Source organism: Montipora capricornis, chromosome 10 (assembly GCF_036669925.1).
Source record: "Montipora capricornis isolate CH-2021 chromosome 10, ASM3666992v2, whole genome shotgun sequence".
In the NCBI taxonomy this organism is placed as follows: Eukaryota; Metazoa; Cnidaria; class Anthozoa; order Scleractinia; family Acroporidae; genus Montipora; species Montipora capricornis.
Genome location: NC_090892.1, coordinates 56,321,209 through 56,338,708, shown reverse-complemented (window position 1 = coordinate 56,338,708; position 17,500 = coordinate 56,321,209). Strand labels below are relative to the sequence as shown.

The following is a 17,500-nucleotide window of genomic DNA, read 5'->3' as shown; positions in this document are numbered from 1 at the left end:
CCCATCCCCGGGGGTCAAGGGGTGGGGGAAACAAATGACTAGTGCATTATTTGATATCATTGATCCAACAACCACTGTGTCCACTGACTCTAGTCAAGGAAATGAAGGAATCTTTGGTGTGAATGCTGGTAAAGCAATGTGTAGAAATGTCACTTACTGCTATTATATACCATCAAATACAAGATATTAGTTTGTGGACTAATTCTACTTTGAACAATATTTTGGTCATTGGAAATAATCTGTACAGTTCTATAAGATGTTCTGTGCGAAGAAATGACTATTTGCTGTTAACTGATGTTCCAGACATGGTTTCAATATTTGATAAAGTGTATTCATTACAATATAGTATACTAGTTGTGCCTTGCGGCAAGTGCCAACGAGGCAAAATTGTTTTATGTCTCTTGAATGTGTGAAAGTTTGACACAGAGGTAAAATTATTTTACTATAAATGAAAGTAGGAAAGGAAGACTGTGAAGTAACTCTGATAAAAGTCTTGGTCTTGAAGGCATAATTTGAGAAATTCCTAATAATTTCAAAGTGTGTAAATGTTGAGGGAGTATTACTTAAGTTCGAAGCAATATCTTGTGATGTTGAAGTGTTACCTTAGGTTTACTGGTTGTTTAAGTATTGTTTGAATAAATGTGCGCATGAATTTTCGTTTCATTTTTTGATTCAATCAAAAAAAGATAAATACAACAAACATATGAAGGTTTTTGACTGAACCCTTGGATATTACATTGATTACACTTTATTTACACACTTTGGGAGTGTTCTGTCTGAGTCCAAATTTTAACGTAAAAACGTTATACTCTTTGTCCAGAGAAAGGTGGATTGCTTTTGTAGTGGTATACACTGTATCTGGTTCAGAATTTACTCTAAAACAAGAAAATGCAGGTTTGATTATCGAGCAACTGCTGCCATAAAGAATAAGTGACAGAAAAAGCACTCTGTGGTGAACATAAACCATGACAACTTAAATGGTATGCTGAAAGTTAACTATCAGTATAAACACAAGCTCAACTATTACACTGATGGCGTAAAAACTTTCGGCAGCCCCGTGTAGGGAATGTGTTTCATCGGCGCAACTCGAACTTTCACGCACGTGGTGATGAAGGTTATAATAATAATAATAACAGCACTGTATTTCACATTGAATGAACCCTGAAAAGCAATGTCTGCTAAGCTAAAGAACCCAACATTTAGTTGTCGGCTTGTAACGGCGATTAACCAGATAATAAATGTATTGAACGCAATAATCAAGCAATATTGTCTACCCCCGCTGTGTCCAAGTTGTGAGTGGTTTTAATTACGCAACGCTGGAGTTCAAGGACAATTCTTTGTGCTATAAGAAGATGTGTTATAGTAATTTGTTCAATTCTTTGATCGGAAGTCTTTAAAAACGTGGCAATCGACGAAAGAAAGCACTGGTTTAAAATTGACAAGCGAACACGCTGGTTCGAAATTGACAATTGAACACGCTGGTTCGCAAGCGAACACGCTGTTCGAAATCGACAAGCGAACACGCTCGTTCTGTCCGAAATTTGTAGGTATAACCCTATCCCTTGATCAGCCGCTGCTTACAATTCAATTTACAAACACGTAAGGCAACTACAAACGCCTCCAATCTCACTAGCTGAATCGTCCGCTGAAACTACACACAAACCACACGGTGGAAGCGACACATGCAAAAACGTGACGTCACTACCCAAATATGGAGTATTACGTACACCCAAATATGGTCAAAAAAGGGTCCCTTACGCTGGGGTGAGAATTTTTCTTCTGTACTCACGTACGGCTCTATGATTTGCCAACTCGACGGCCGACCCCAGAGGGTCGGCCGCCTCGTTGGCAATTAATGTCATTAGTTAACAAACAACAATTGTAATTCCGTTGAGAGTTTGAAAATACTTCTAGAAGTGAATTTCTAAGAGACATATAAATGGACCAATGTTTGATGTCATAAACAAACTTCCAGTAAATGACTCACTATATTGTAATGAATACACTTTATCAAATATTGAAACCATGTCTGGAACATCAGTTAACAGCAAATAGTATAGGTTTTTACTACAGTGTGGTAAATTGTTTTAATCAAATGACTTTTCCCAGCACCACTACCTCCAGTTATAAACAAATAAACTGGTTCAACACTTTGTGACTTCAGGCTGTTGAGGTTTTCATTTTATTTCTAGTCCATGAAATCACCCTGTTGTAAGCTTTGCAAGGTTGCTGCCTAATGGTTGCCCACTCGCCTAGGGCGCCTTATTTGCGAGTGCGGGCGACCAAATTTCTGAACAAGTAGCCCGAACGGGCACCTTACTTGATTAATCCTCACTCACATGTAAATAGGATCCCAGCTGGAATTAATTAATTCTGGGCTCTTGATAAAATGACTCGGGCTACTAACTTTTAATGTTGGAAGCCTGAAGGGCTCCCGGACAATTTTCTTAGGCAGCAGCCTTGCTTTGAGTTGCATTTTTTATTGTGTAATGATCTACATGTAACTGATTGACGTAATTGGTCATCAGATATTTCTGTTGGCTGTTAAAACATTGTTATTGCTGATGGACTGTGATTTCCAGTAGTTTGGGGATTTGCACCAAGCTCTGAGGGTACTTGTTCATTGAACACCTCATCTAGTGATGATTCATCTTATAATTCTAGTTGAATTTCAGCATTCTTTTGATCATTTATAAGATCATATGAATGTATGACAGTGCCATGCTTGTTTCTTAGCCAATCTAGTGCTTCTGTTACTAGTACATAGCTGATAGAGATGATGTAGAGTGCAGCAAGAGTTCTCTAAACTGTGCAAATGGCAATAAGAGAAAGATTAGCGGCAAGTCATCGATGTAAAATTCTGAACAGATCCTGAAATTTGAAGCATACTTATGGAACCCATTTCACTGCTGCATTGTTATGGCAAATTTTCAACCAATCATGCAGGGTAAAAGTGAGACCGTAGTACCAAATTCTATAAGGGCTGAATGGAGTTAAACTAAGCATAAGAGTTCAAATACACATTGTGGACCTTTTTTTTTTTAAAGTGGTTTTTTAATCAACTGTCTAAAAAGGGAAGTTTTTCTTTTTTGGGGGTTTAGTTAGAAAAAAAAAAAAAATTGTCCAAGGCACTTGCAGAAATCAAGATATCTTCAAATGAGAATTGTGTCCAAGCAAGAGACTGAAAAGCAATCGTCACTGCTCACTAATCATTATAGTGTTTTTGATGTCATTTAAAAGCTTCCAATACAAGTGTTCTTCGATTTCCTGACTGTGAAATAAGTTTTAATGTTACGTTGAAGCAAAGCCAGGGGCTAGAACCAATTTGACTCAAAACATATATTAGCCAGCGTAACATTGTCAAGAGCTGACGTCTACGGTATTTTGATCTCGATAAGAGCAGATTTAAGTTAAAGATCACAGAAGCACGAAATCGTTTGATTTAAAATGTTATCGTTCCGACAACAAACATTTGACACTGAATTGATACCAATTTTTTTTGACTTCCTGTGCTACTTTTCTTTAGAAAATCAGCTGTTATCTTACTGATCCTTACGTATGGATACAACACCAAATATTATTTGCATGATTGCAGGTTACGGTTCTATCATTATCGACTACCGATTTCCGTCTGGTGTTCAAGGCAGAGAACATCCTAACCCTGGGCAATATTATGACGGCACATATCGCCAGGCATATCTCCCGGATACACAAGAAGGACAAGAGGTGTTGCATCTCCTGAGGAGGGCCTTTGACGCTCGATTGGTGTTTACTGTTGGTACCTCAACCACATCTGGGCTTCACAATCAAGTAACGTGGAACGATATACATCACAAGACTAGCACTCATGGAGGGCCCTTTAGGTAAGAATATTTAAACAACATAATTCAGTAAGTAGGATCGTCCGGGTGAGTGTAGTCATGAGAAGGACTGTTTGAGATGATATGGACAGGTGTTTCGACGATTTTGACATTTTCTGAAAAAATGAGTCAAATTCCTCACCCCCAGGACAACATAATTGGCCAAAAGTGTCAAAAGCCCCCACGCTGGGGCGATGTACCACTCACCTTTTGTTCAGCCACCTCTCACAAATGTGGGAAGTTCATTTGAATGCCTTCCGGGTATTTTCCAAGATGGCGGAGTTATTTTTAGGCAACCTCGTTCCCAGGGCCTTTCCCTCACTACCTGGGGAGGGAAAGGCCTTGGGAACAAGGTTGATTTCCAAGCCCTCTTCATTATCCAAGATGGTGACCATGTAAAATTCCCTACCCTGGGAATATGCTGTACGATCAAAATCCCCACCCTGGGGACAGACCTCACAGTCTAAGCCCCCTGGGTAGTTTACTTTGACATGTGCCAATAGACGGGATATGCATATTTTTGGCATGTTGACATCGAGATGTTTAATGCCGAAATTTTGCAGAAATTTAAAATAAATTCATGACGGGTAGAAGTAAATTTCATTTTGGATGAAAATTCTTTGTTGACTGAAAGTTGTTGAGATAGTAAAAGAACTTGAAATTTTGAAATTTGATAATCTAATACCCTGTTCACACCAACTAAACCAGGTTTAATTAAACAAAGTTTCGTTAAACACGGTTTTGCAAAACATGTTTCATTTTAAAGAACTGTTCACACCAAAGACACATTTACATTCTGCATAGCCTCATTTTGATGTTAAATGTTGCCAAGTAAAATTTGTAAACAAAATGGCAGTCAATGGGTTTAATTGCAGTGTTCTGGCTTTGTTATGGCAGTCATGGCTAAAGGAAATCCGCAAAAATTCTGAAAATCTCACAACATCGTCGTTATCTTCATCGCAGACGTCTTGTTTCTCGTTTCTGATGTACATGCTTACTTATTCCCTTTTGTATATAACTTGTAATTAAAAATTATTAACATACATGTAAACACCTTCAAGGATGTCTCAATGCAGTTATGATAAAAACAACATTTAGATTTTTTGGACTGTATCAGCGTGATGGGCTGCTAAGCTTAAACAGGAACTGTAGCTTTTTTAAAGTGCTACTGTGACGAAATTTGCATCTTCCCTATCTAAGCCATTTTGGCACATAAACATGTAGTCTGTACGAGAAGAAGATTGCTGTTTACCATTTTCAAATATCTCTTTTTGTTCTGGAGATATTCGAGTTTTTTTAATATGCAAATTAGCCAAGTGATGACGTCATAAACCCAACCAAATTTTGATCAAGTATGATGGAGAAAGATATCTCAGCCAATTTGTATCAGAAATACTTGGTTCTTTGCAGTAAGATTCTAGTACATGTAGATGTGTTCCACAATATGAGCATACCATTTTTGTTACCATGGCAACATACTGGGTTCCAGACTTCCCTTATATTAAAGGCTTTGCAGGCCACCTTTGGCGTTCTGTTTTGATATTTGCAAATGGTGCCTCATCTGCATGATCCTGCCAGCATATAAAGTTGTTAGGTCGAGTTTGTGGCCTTGATAAATGTTTAAATTCTAGCCTGAGATCACCAAAATATTGAAATCAGGTTGCAGGGGACTGGAAAAGAGTGAGTTGCCACGGGAACCATTTCTTTACAGTCGTAAGTGTGTTGCCTTCAGAACTATTAGCTCACCAAGTTTCAATGGTCTCTGTTGCAAATTGACCGAGATAGCTCTATTTATATTCTTGATGTTTTATTGGGTTGGGTGAGTGACGTCATCAGCCTTCTCATTTGCATATTTTACACATTTTTCAAACTTAAATATCTCCGGAACCAGTGCAGATATTTCCAAATGATAAACAGCGTTTTTAATGTTTCATGGTACTCTATGTGATAAACCAAAAAATTCAAGGGATAAAAATTTGATCACTGTAGTAGCACTTTAAGTCTACTCATATTCAAAGCAATTAATATTTTAGCACCATCTTATATATGTGACTTAGTCACCCTTAAGAAACCATCAAATTATAATTTAAGATCTAATAATAGTTTGGTACTAGATCCCCCTAAAGTTAAAACATTACCCACTCTAGGTGATAGGTCTTTCAGCTTTGCTGCACCGAAACTTTGGAATAAACTTCCCAATTATATTAGGACCTCTGCAAGCATCACTATTTTTAAATCACAGCTAAAGACATATCTTTTTAGAGTAGCCTTTGATTTAAATTAAATATGTATAACACTTATTTTTAAATTAGGAACTCAGAACTTATTAATTATTTATTGTATTATAAGAACAGTTTTTTTAACCATATTAGTACATGTAGTTAGCATATTTTATTTATATTATTAGCTCATAGTTACTTCCAATTAGTAGTCTATAGTCATCTTACATTATTAGTATTAGTATATGTATATATTTTATATTGTCACTATTTAGGGATATTTGTTGTAATGCGCATTTGAAAACTTTAAGTTGATACTTACGTTGAAGCAAAGCCAGGGGCTAGAACCAATTTGACTCAAAACATATATTAGCCAGGGTAACATTGTCAAGAGCTGACGTCTACGGTATTTTGATCTCGATAAGAGCAGATTTAAGTTAAAGATCGCAGAAGCACGAAATCGTTTGATTTAAAATGTTATCGTTCCGACAACAAACATTTGACACTGAATTGATACCAATTTTTTTTGACTTCCTGTGCTACTTTTCTTTAGAAAATCAGCTGTTATCTTACTGATCCTTACGTATGGATACAACACCAAATATTATTTGCATGATTGCAGGTTACGGTTCTATCATTATCGACTACCGATTTCCGTCTGGTGTTCAAGGCAGAGAACATCCTAACCCTGGGCAATATTATGACGGCACATATCGCCAGGCATATCTCCCGGATACACAAGAAGGACGAGAGGTGTTGCATCTCCTGAGGAGGGCCTTTGACGCTCGATTGGTGTTTACTGTTGGTACCTCAACCACATCTGGGCTTCACAATCAAGTAACGTGGAACGATATACATCACAAGACTAGCACTCATGGAGGGCCCTTTAGGTAAGAATATTTAAACAACATAATTCAGTAAGTAGGATCGTCCGGGTGAGTGTAGTCATGAGAAGGACTGTTTGAGATGATATGGACAGGTGTTTCGACGATTTTGACATTTTCTGAAAAAATGAGTCAAATTCCTCACCCCCAGGACAACATAATTGGCCAAAAGTGTCAAAAGCCCCCACGCTGGGGCGATGTACCACTCACCTTTTGTTCAGCCACCTCTCACAAATGTGGGAAGTTCATTTGAATGCCTTCCGGGTATTTTCCAAGATGGCGGAGTTATTTTTAGGCAACCTCGTTCCCAGGGCCTTTCCCTCACTACCTGGGGAGGGAAAGGCCTTGGGAACAAGGTTGATTTCCAAGCCCTCTTCTTTAACCAAGATGGTGACCATGTAAAATTCCCTACCCTGGGGATATGCTGTACGATCAAAATCCCCACCCTGGGGACAGACCTCACAGTCTAAGCCCCCTGGGTAGTTTACTTTGACATGTGCCAATAGACGGGATATGCATATTTTTGGCATGTTGACATCGAGATGTTTAATGCCGAAATTTTGCAGAAATTTAAAATAAATTCATGACGGGTAGAAGTAAATTTCATTTTGGATGAAAATTCTTTGTTGACTGAAAGTTGTTGAGATAGTAAAAGAACTTGAAATTTTGAAATTTGATAATCTAATACCCTGTTCACACCAACTAAACCAGGTTTAATTAAACAAAGTTTCGTTAAACACGGTTTTGCAAAACATGTTTCATTTTAAAGAACTGTTCACACCAAAGACACATTTACATTCTGCATAGCCTCATTTTGATGTTAAATGTTGCCAAGTAAAATTTGTAAACAAAATGGCAGTCAATGGGTTTAATTGCAGTGTTCTGGCTTTGTTATGGCAGTCATGGCTAAAGGAAATCCGCAAAAATTCTGAAAATCTCACAACATCGTCGTTATCTTCATCGCAGACGTCTTGTTTCTCGTTTCTGATGTACATGCTTACTTATTCCCTTTTGTATATAACTTGTAATTAAAAATTATTAACATACATGTAAACACCTTCAAGGATGTCTCAATGCAGTTATGATAAAAACAACATTTAGATTTTTTGGACTGTATCAGCGTGATGGGCTGCTAAGCTTAAACAGGAACTGTAGCTTTTTTAAAGTGCTACTGTGACGAAATTTGCATCTTCCCTATCTAAGCCATTTTGGCACATAAACATGTAGTCTGTACGAGAAGAAGATTGCTGTTTACCATTTTCAAATATCTCTTTTTGTTCTGGAGATATTCGAGTTTTTTTAATATGCAAATTAGCCAAGTGATGACGTCATAAACCCAACCAAATTTTGATCAAGTATGATGGAGAAAGATATCTCAGCCAATTTGTATCAGAAATACTTGGTTCTTTGCAGTAAGATTCTAGTACATGTAGGTGTGTTCCACAATATGAGCATACCATTTTTGTTACCATGGCAACATACTGGGTTCCAGACTTCCCTGATATTAAAGGCTTTGCAGGCCACCTTTGGCGTTCTGTTTTGATATTTGCAAATGGTGCCTCATCTGCATGATCCTGCCAGCATATAAAGTTGTTAGGTCGAGTTTGTGGCCTTGATAAATGTTTAAATTCTAGCCTGAGATCACCAAAATATTGAAATCAGGTTGCAGGGGACTGGAAAAGAGTGAGTTGCCACGGGAACCATTTCTTTACAGTCGTAAGTGTGTTGCCTTCAGAACTATTAGCTCACCAAGTTTCAATGGTCTCTGTTGCAAATTGACCGAGATAGCTCTATTTATATTCTTGATGTTTTATTGGGTTGGGTGAGTGACGTCATCAGCCTTCTCATTTGCATATTTTACACATTTTTCAAACTTAAATATCTCCGGAACCAGTGCAGATATTTCCAAATGATAAACAGCGTTTTTAATGTTTCATGGTACTCTATGTGATAAACCAAAAAATTCAAGGGATAAAAATTTGATCACTGTAGTAGCACTTTAAGTCTACTCATATTCAAAGCAATTAATATTTTAGCACCATCTTATATATGTGACTTAGTCACCCTTAAGAAACCATCAAATTATAATTTAAGATCTAATAATAGTTTGGTACTAGATCCCCCTAAAGTTAAAACATTACCCACTCTAGGTGATAGGTCTTTCAGCTTTGCTGCACCGAAACTTTGGAATAAACTTCCCAATTATATTAGGACCTCTGCAAGCATCACTATTTTTAAATCACAGCTAAAGACATATCTTTTTAGAGTAGCCTTTGATTTAAATTAAATATGTATAACACTTATTTTTAAATTAGGAACTCAGAACTTATTAATTATTTATTGTATTATAAGAACAGTTTTTTTAACCATATTAGTACATGTAGTTAGCATATTTTATTTATATTATTAGCTCATAGTTACTTCCAATTAGTAGTCTATAGTCATCTTACATTATTAGTATTAGTATATTTATATATTTTATATTGTCACTATTTAGGGATATTTGTTGTAATGCGCATTTGAAAACTTTAAGTTGATACTTGCGCAATATAAATGAATAAAGTTAACTTAAGTTAAGTTTAGGCCCTTGAAAGTAAAACCCAAAGTTCACTTATATACATGTACTTGTACTTGTATCACCGAGGCTACAAAATCATCCACACATTGACCGTATCTGTTTCAGAAACCAACTTTCAGGTCTTTTCCAGGGGTCAATTCAATAAAACTTTTACAGGTGTAATTTACAAGTGTAGCCATTGTTTTAGAGTCTGAGAACAATAGCTACACTTGTAAATTACACGTGTAAAAGTTTTATTGAATTGACCCCAGGACTCCAAAATTCACATTAACCCAAGATCTCAACACTGCAGACAACGGTTTTTTTAACTTGTATACTTGTTGAGTTTAATAGATTTCCAGAACTTTCCAGGACCAGTAGTCTTTTTACAGTACTGAAATATGCCACAATAAAATTCCAGGACTTTCCTGGTTTTCCAGGACCTGTATGAACCCTGTCCACACTTCTTGCTTTGGATGACTGGATGAACCATGAAACAAATTTGATCAATTTTGAGCTTGATCACAACTATATATTTAAATATTAAATTATTATTTTTTCCATGAGATTCTTGTCCTGTGCGGGGTTTGAATTTTACACTTGGTGGTTTTTGTAGTTTTTGTAGTTTGCATTATAGGCAAAAATCCATCCAGTAGCAAGTATTAATTTCTACATAACAATTATGAGGAAACAAAAAGAAATTCTTGGTCAATTTAGAAAGAGACAATACCAATAACCACTGTTGAGTTAGCAGTTTCAGGTAATGTGTGTGCATAAGCAGTGTATACTTACTGCTCAACATAATTATTGCTAAATTTGATTTTAACCCAACTTGAAGAAAAACAGAAATGTAAGTTCATTCCAAAATCTTTTTTCATAAATGTATTTCTCTCAAGACTTTTCTTTGTTACATTATACAATTTTCTCTTGCATGTTTGATTTTTCATTATGCCTCATATTCTCAAGTGAACAGCTTGGTGTGCTGGATTGTGATTGTGACCCTTTCAGCTATTACTTGAACTTCACGCGACCTCAGAACAATTCTAGCTTTATATAATATATAATATATTTCATGTTAAAAAATAATAATAATAAAAATACCCGAAACCTTGTCCATGATCAAAATCAATCTCTTGTTTAACTGAAGTACATGTAGAAAATCATTACTTATTCAGCTGTCAATTCTTTCATGCACATGAATAATTTATTGAAAAGGACCTCAAGGAAAAATTAACTTTTTATTATGTCAGAATTTATAAAACATAACAACAGAAGAAAACAACTTCAAGTCAGCAAACGTTTCACAAAAAATTTAATCAAAGTCATCAAAGCATCTCGCCACCATTAATTTAAGCTTGAAGCTGAACACAAGGTCGAGTCTTCTGTAACCATTAAAATTAGGAAATGTTGCTTGATGTTGATATGAAGTCCTTTAGGCTTTACCAAATGACGCCGAAAAATTGAGTTAAAAGTGATGAAAATCTGGCTGAAACTGTCGCAGGTACGAGTACAGTAACGTATTGAAATCCTGCGTACGAGTAACTTCTACTTTTGAAGTACCTGCGCCAGTTTCAACAGAAACTCTTGATCTTCTTTCCTTCTCTTCTCCTCCCTTTCTTCATCTCTTCTTTCACGGGCCTCCTCTGCCTCCATAAATTTCCTATCAGCTGCTTGCTGATAGAAAACAAATGCCTCTAAAGCTTTGTCGACTTTGGCAAACGCGTCATTTGTTGACAACTTTCGTTTTTTCGCACCAGCTTTGCTTACTGGCTTCTTATCCTCCCTTGTTGTTTCTTTAGCTTAAATGTAGAGTCTAAGTCGGAAAAAAATAATGTTAGCAGCTGTTTAAGCTTTTACTTATCTCAATAAATGATTCCATCAATCTTGGAAGTATATTTGCAAAAATAAACCCACTAAACTTTGTCGACAGCGCAGGCGTCCATGCCTCGTTACGTGTGACCATTGTCTGGCCCTCCAATAGGCGATGCTATTTTTTGGACAGCTCACCTGTACATGTCACAAAAGCATCCTTTTTTGGCTCCGGGCATTTGCTGGCTTTTTTGTTGTTGTCTCTGCTGTTGAATAGGAAGTTTGAAAAAACGTTTTCGACATTTCCTTTGCTGTCTTCTTCACTGTCCTCTGTACCACCTCCAATGACAATTTGGCAAGAACTAACGACAACCTTTGGCTTAGTGCAGGGCTTTCCTGATAATAATTCATTGACTTCGTCGAAGAACGCCTGCTTCTTCTTCGGAGTTCCGTTTCCTGTCTTCCCGCATTCATCTTTCTAGGCACGATACGCGCTTACCAAAGTATGTATTCTTGTTTTACAGCCGTCTTCGTCCCTGTCCTCGTAGCCCGCTGCCCGTAGAAATGTGCTGATTTCTTGCCATATAGGCTTATTTCTTGTACAGGGTAATAGTTTTGTCTGTATATTTTCGTCCCGCCACTTCTGAAGTAACAACATGGTCTCTCTGTTCTCCCAAACTCTGCCACGAGGTTTTTTTAACGGCCGCCATTTTGGATGTGTTTAATTAAACGCAAAAGTTAAACAACCTCGTTTGTTAAACGCGCCCGCAGTGTGAACGGGCAGTTTAAGAAAACAAGTTTATTAAAACAGACAGGTCTCAAAAACCGCTGATTGGCTAAGGTTGCCTTTCAAGGACGCGTGCGCAAGACGGTAACCACTGACTTATTGTTCACTGGCGAAAAACATGGCTGCCATCGGTGTTTATCCGATCTCCGTCGATAAAAAAAAGACCTTTTTCGGGCCAGTAAAACGGACGAATGTTTTGACTGCATAGTGCGTTTTATGCCAGCGAGATTCTCTTTTTAGTTGTGGGCCACAGTACCTTTAAGCCAACAGTGCTACGAGGCAAATTTCTTTAACAATTTCAAGGTCAACGCGAGTCCATGTTGCTGTGACAGTGTTTGAGTAGAAATTTGTTTGTGGAGCTTACCGGCTAATGGAGTACCATCTTGATTTCAATTCATGCGTTTATCTTTTAAAAAGTGGAGCAAAAAATATATCACTAAATTTCCAAATGGTTCCTCTTTCGACTAAATATTTGCACACTGTTTCCGCGGGGGCCCGCATCTAGCAGAAAATGTTAAAATTTTTGCATTTTTCTTCAAAATTAAGTTGTTAAAATGGCCATTCAAGTGGTCCATGGAGGCAAATTTATTAAGACGGAGGAAAAAAAAGAAATGCATGACGTCCCTGAAAAGTTAGAAATGTATTTCAGTCGTTCAAAGATAAATTTTAAAGTGAATTTAGCACCAATGTCATACATAACATGCCATATAAGCACCTCATATTGGGTACACTAGAAGGAATTCTTTTAGTTGCAATTATATTTTGCTGTAGTCATTTCAAGCAAATGCCAATCGTTTGCTTCCCTCCAAATTATAGAAATAAACATAGATTAGGTTAACTCTGAATAGCCAAAACAACAATACCGGTATTCCAAGTTGAAAATTTGATTCAGAAATCCAGCTCACTAGCAGGGGGGATTTTACTGTAACAAAATATTACTACAGCTAATAATACACTTTCAACACATTGTAGTGGGTTAATGTGACAACAAAAATAATTAATCAAGAATTGGTTTTATCTTCCAGCAATAAAACAGCAGGAGGATATAAAATTAGGTATCTTCAAAGTTTAGAAAACTTGTTGAAGGTGATTCAGTGCTATTATCCAAAACAAATTTCATGCTGGCCTACTAAATACTTCCAGTGCAATAGATTATTTAACCTCTCTTTGTGGACTCTGGTTGCAACACAGTGGTTTCAATAATTTAAATCCCCTTCCATTAGATTTAACTTTTAAAAAACTCCATAACTTCATATTTATGTAATAATTGTTCAAAGTCATCGAGCAAAAGCATACAAAGCTACATTTGAAAGGGGCGTAATCCCATGTTGGAGTTTTCCGGAGAAGGCTTTCACAGAAATAACTGCTGTTACCTTTCCATATGGAAAAAATATTTCAACATTAGATGCAATGAATTCTTAGCAATTGCTTTAAAGAATACTAATCATTCCTACCATTTCCAAGGATGAATAAATTAAAGTTGAATGCAGTAAGTGTAAGAAGTAAAAAAAAGTGGCATATTTTTTCAAACTGTAATCTATTTCCATTCTTGATTTAGTCCCTGGATAGTATTAAACAATGGTGGTAAAGTAAACAAACTGCCCCAAGAGGGGCTCCCTTACGAAAATGACGGTGGTCTTTTTGTTCCTTTTTGGAGAAAAAAATGTGGATTTGTACTGCCTATGATGCTGAGACCAAACAGCTGGCAGAGTTGCTGCAGTACATTTAAGGCTATCAATCTGAAAAATGACTGGAACTGTAAGACAATTTGGTACACGAGCAAATAACTTTTACTTATGAATAATTCATAAGTAAAAGTTATTTGCCAGTCATTTGTCACTTTAGAACTGGTTCCTCTAAGGGGTCAGATTTTTTTAGCCTACGTCCACAAAACAAGGTTCTGTTACCTTCAAGGGTTGTTTAAAAAAAAAATCCAATAAGTGGCCTGCCATTTTTATAGGGAAAACCCCTCCTGAGCAAACTGCATCCTCATGTTTGGATTCCCATTGATTTAATGATATAGGCAAATTTGTTCTACAATATATACTCAAATACCATTATTGTCTTTATAGTTTACTCCTCGAGCCACCAGCTTCAACTTTGATACTTTGTTCTAAAAGCCAAAGCAAAGCAAAGCAAAGCATGGTGGAGGTGATGATTAATCACTTGTTTTGGTTCAAATGAAGAAAAAGAAAGTCAAACTAACAATAGCACTTTCACCCCTAAACCGGCCATACTTAGCATTTTACTCTGTCTAACACCAGACGATTTTACTTGTCAATGGGGAATCCCCAGGAGTCAATGGGTTAACCACTCACTAAAAAATGTCCCAATAAAATACTATGTTCCACTAACGACCAAAACTGTACTAATAATTTGAATTACAGCTAAGGTCTGTCAAATTTCCATCTGAGTTACCTGACAGCTCTTACAGTACTTCTCAACATAAAGAAAATAAATTCTGTGGACTTAAACATTCCCAAATAGAAATGTTGTATATTCCAAATATTGTTACGTAAACTTTTCAAGATTTACCTGCTTCAGGAACTTCAAATCAATGAATATTTGGAATAATTTTCCTGGATTCCTGCAAACTATGTGCACTTTTTAATGGTTTGCCCTTTAAAAGTAACACTCAGAAATAATAATGCAAATACAACTGAGGCTGTTTTGCCTTATCTACAAGACAAGACAACAATATCCTTTATTCAAACACAATCAATATTAAAGCAATAATACATGCTTGTGGGGTCATGTGCTAACTATAATAAAGATACACTACAGGAAATAAAAGCTTAAAACTAACTATGTGACAGACATAGGATATCTACACATAAGGGATAAGAAAAATAAATCAATTGCTATCCAAAGATCTCATTGCAAATACACCAAAAGGTAACGGTTGATTGACAAGTTCCTTGTGCAAAATGGTAGAGCATGTTTGAAGTCCATCAGGACCAAGATGAGAAGTTATGATAAAAACCCTAAACATATTTTTTACCAAAATTATCTTACTGCCATCAAACCCAATGAGACCTTATGCATGGGACACTGTTTCTAGCTGCAACTCCAAATCACATAATATATTAATAAATTTTGCCATCTAAGAAAAGAACAAACATGTGGGGTGTAACCAAAAAAAGTCCAAGGTAATAAATTGCTTCCTTTCAGCCTTTTCAGGAAAAACTATCCACTGTCAACCACACTTGACTCAAAACAGATTCCTTGATCCAACAACACATGACAGTCCCCCCAAAATAAAAAATACATCATTAATGCTTCCAGTAAACAACAGTCTAAAAAAACAAAGATTTGCAAAACAGTCACGAACCTGAATCTATAGAGATCTATATACATCTGTACCTACACTTCTGTTCTTCCAAACATTATTTTAACTAACATGGATTTTGATTTTGATTTTAAACTCAAATTAATTGCAAATCCATAACTTGGTAACTACTTGAAGGAAAGGATCGTTGAGTTGTGACTGCTAAAAAGTACAATAACTTAGACATTCACCAGAAAAGGGTATATAAATGACCTTAAAATCGAACTTAAGACGAATCCAGTTTATTTTCACATCAAAAGGGAGCAGCGTACAAAGATAAATGGACGATATTAAAGCATTTCTTAACGTGAAATTACAATCATGATGGAGCTATAACGCTAGACGAACGTTGAGCGGAAAAACAAAATTGTAAATTATTACTCACAAATTAGTTTGCGAAGTTATCTTTCGCACACGATCCGACTTAGTCTCGTCACTCTCGCCATTATATGAACTTCATGCAGTCGCTCCTTTCGGTTTAAATCCACAACAACACCTTTAAGAAGTGTTTTCTCAAGACCATTGGAACGAAAAAAAAGTCATTTTTGATATTTTCTTGTGGAAAAAACAACGTAAACGTAGTCCACATATCAAGCTTAACAAACCATGGGCAGCTTTAACAAACGAGAAAAACAGAGTCCGGTTCATCTTCCACTAGCAGCGAACATTTACACGAGAAGGAACCAGATAAGGGACAATATCTTTTGGATAACAACCGCCGATCTCTCTAAACTTAGTACAGGGGTAAACTAGAAATGTCGAAGGCGCAACTCAACCGATTATCAAAATTTGAACAAATGTACGAGCGGCCTGGTGAGAGGTTAAAGTACGTGGGGAAATCTCATTTGTCGTCCGCCATTTTGAAACATTGATGGCGGGAAATAAGTGAGCATGCTCAGTGGTTTTTGAGACCTGTCATTAAAACACGATTGAAACATGTTTAATTTGGTGTGAACGGGGTATAATTTTGGTAGCTAACTAACACCAAGACCAGCTAACATCAGAAAGGTCACGAAATTACCTTTAAATAATTTTCCGGGAAAAAGGTTGTGATTTTCATCCAAGCCAAAAAATTTTTGCGGGAAAATGCAAATGAAGCAACCTGATACTATCATGTGACGTGCTCAAATTTGTTTTCTCTCTTTGTACATCGCCCGCGATACAGAATTATTTGACAAACGCATTAAACCTTGAGAATTACCAGTGCTCTTCTTGAATGAAAAAATAAAAAACAAATCCAAGAAAGGAACTCTGCATTGACTTCAAATAGATGACCTGCTGCCGGATTCTATCACGACTCTTTGCACACCTTACTACCTCTCGCTCATTATTTCGTTCAGTTTTCTTTATTTTCCCTATAAATGCATCCATTCTTCCTTCGAAATTCACTCAGTTTTTGTAACTGTTACAGTAGCCACATGCAGTGTTTATCTGATAAACTTAATTGCAATGCTCTTCGTGCATTTCAAGCATTCATTGTCAACGCCCAGTACAAAAACATGTCAACAATCACACAGACAAGCGTAAGCGCGTGTCCCCCGAGGGACCTATTTTTTGTAATGTTATTGGTCGACTCTCAGTTGAGCCTAGACGTAACTGGCTGTGAAGATCGACTAAACACTGATTGGTGTATTTCGATCCGTCAAGGAGTCTGTCAGTGACAGACTCAAGTACACCCACACTGACAGATCTAGACTCCTTGACGAATCATCTTACAACTCTACTTCCCGCAAGGCTACAACAATACGGACCTTAACGAAACGCGAGCTACTAGTTTGTTACTCACCGCACGACAGCTTCAATAGCAGACGAACATAAGTACTGAGACGGCATTTTCAGTAAGAACAACTACAACTGCGACTTCATCACACGCAAAACATAACGTACAGAACCAAACGCTACAAACGCTAACCTGACACCTACCACTTCAGTGACTATACCCTACATCAAAGGAACCTCTGAGACTATCGCAAGGGTCCTACAGCCTTACAATATCCGTGTTGCTCACAGACCCATCACTACCTCACGAAAACTACCGACTAACGTAAAAGACAAA

The 17,500-nt window shown here is 36.8% G+C and overlaps 2 protein-coding genes across 2 annotated transcripts in view; both read left to right on the top strand.

Annotated features, from left to right (window-relative positions):
- The window catches only part of LOC138021754 (E3 ubiquitin-protein ligase TRIM71-like), an 89,048-nt gene that overhangs the window by 30,155 nt on the left and 41,393 nt on the right, over positions 1 to 17,500 (top strand). The gene's annotated exons all lie outside the window — the stretch shown is intronic.
- LOC138018963 (uncharacterized) overlaps positions 1 to 17,500 on the top strand; it is a 36,753-nt gene that overhangs the window by 14,853 nt on the left and 4,400 nt on the right. Inside the window, exons 6-8 of the mRNA XM_068865637.1 lie at positions 3,596 to 3,863; positions 6,355 to 6,365; positions 6,702 to 6,969. Coding sequence (XP_068721738.1) covers positions 3,596 to 3,863; positions 6,355 to 6,365; positions 6,702 to 6,969 — 547 coding nt within the window. The remainder of the gene's footprint in view (positions 1 to 3,595; positions 3,864 to 6,354; positions 6,366 to 6,701; positions 6,970 to 17,500) is intronic.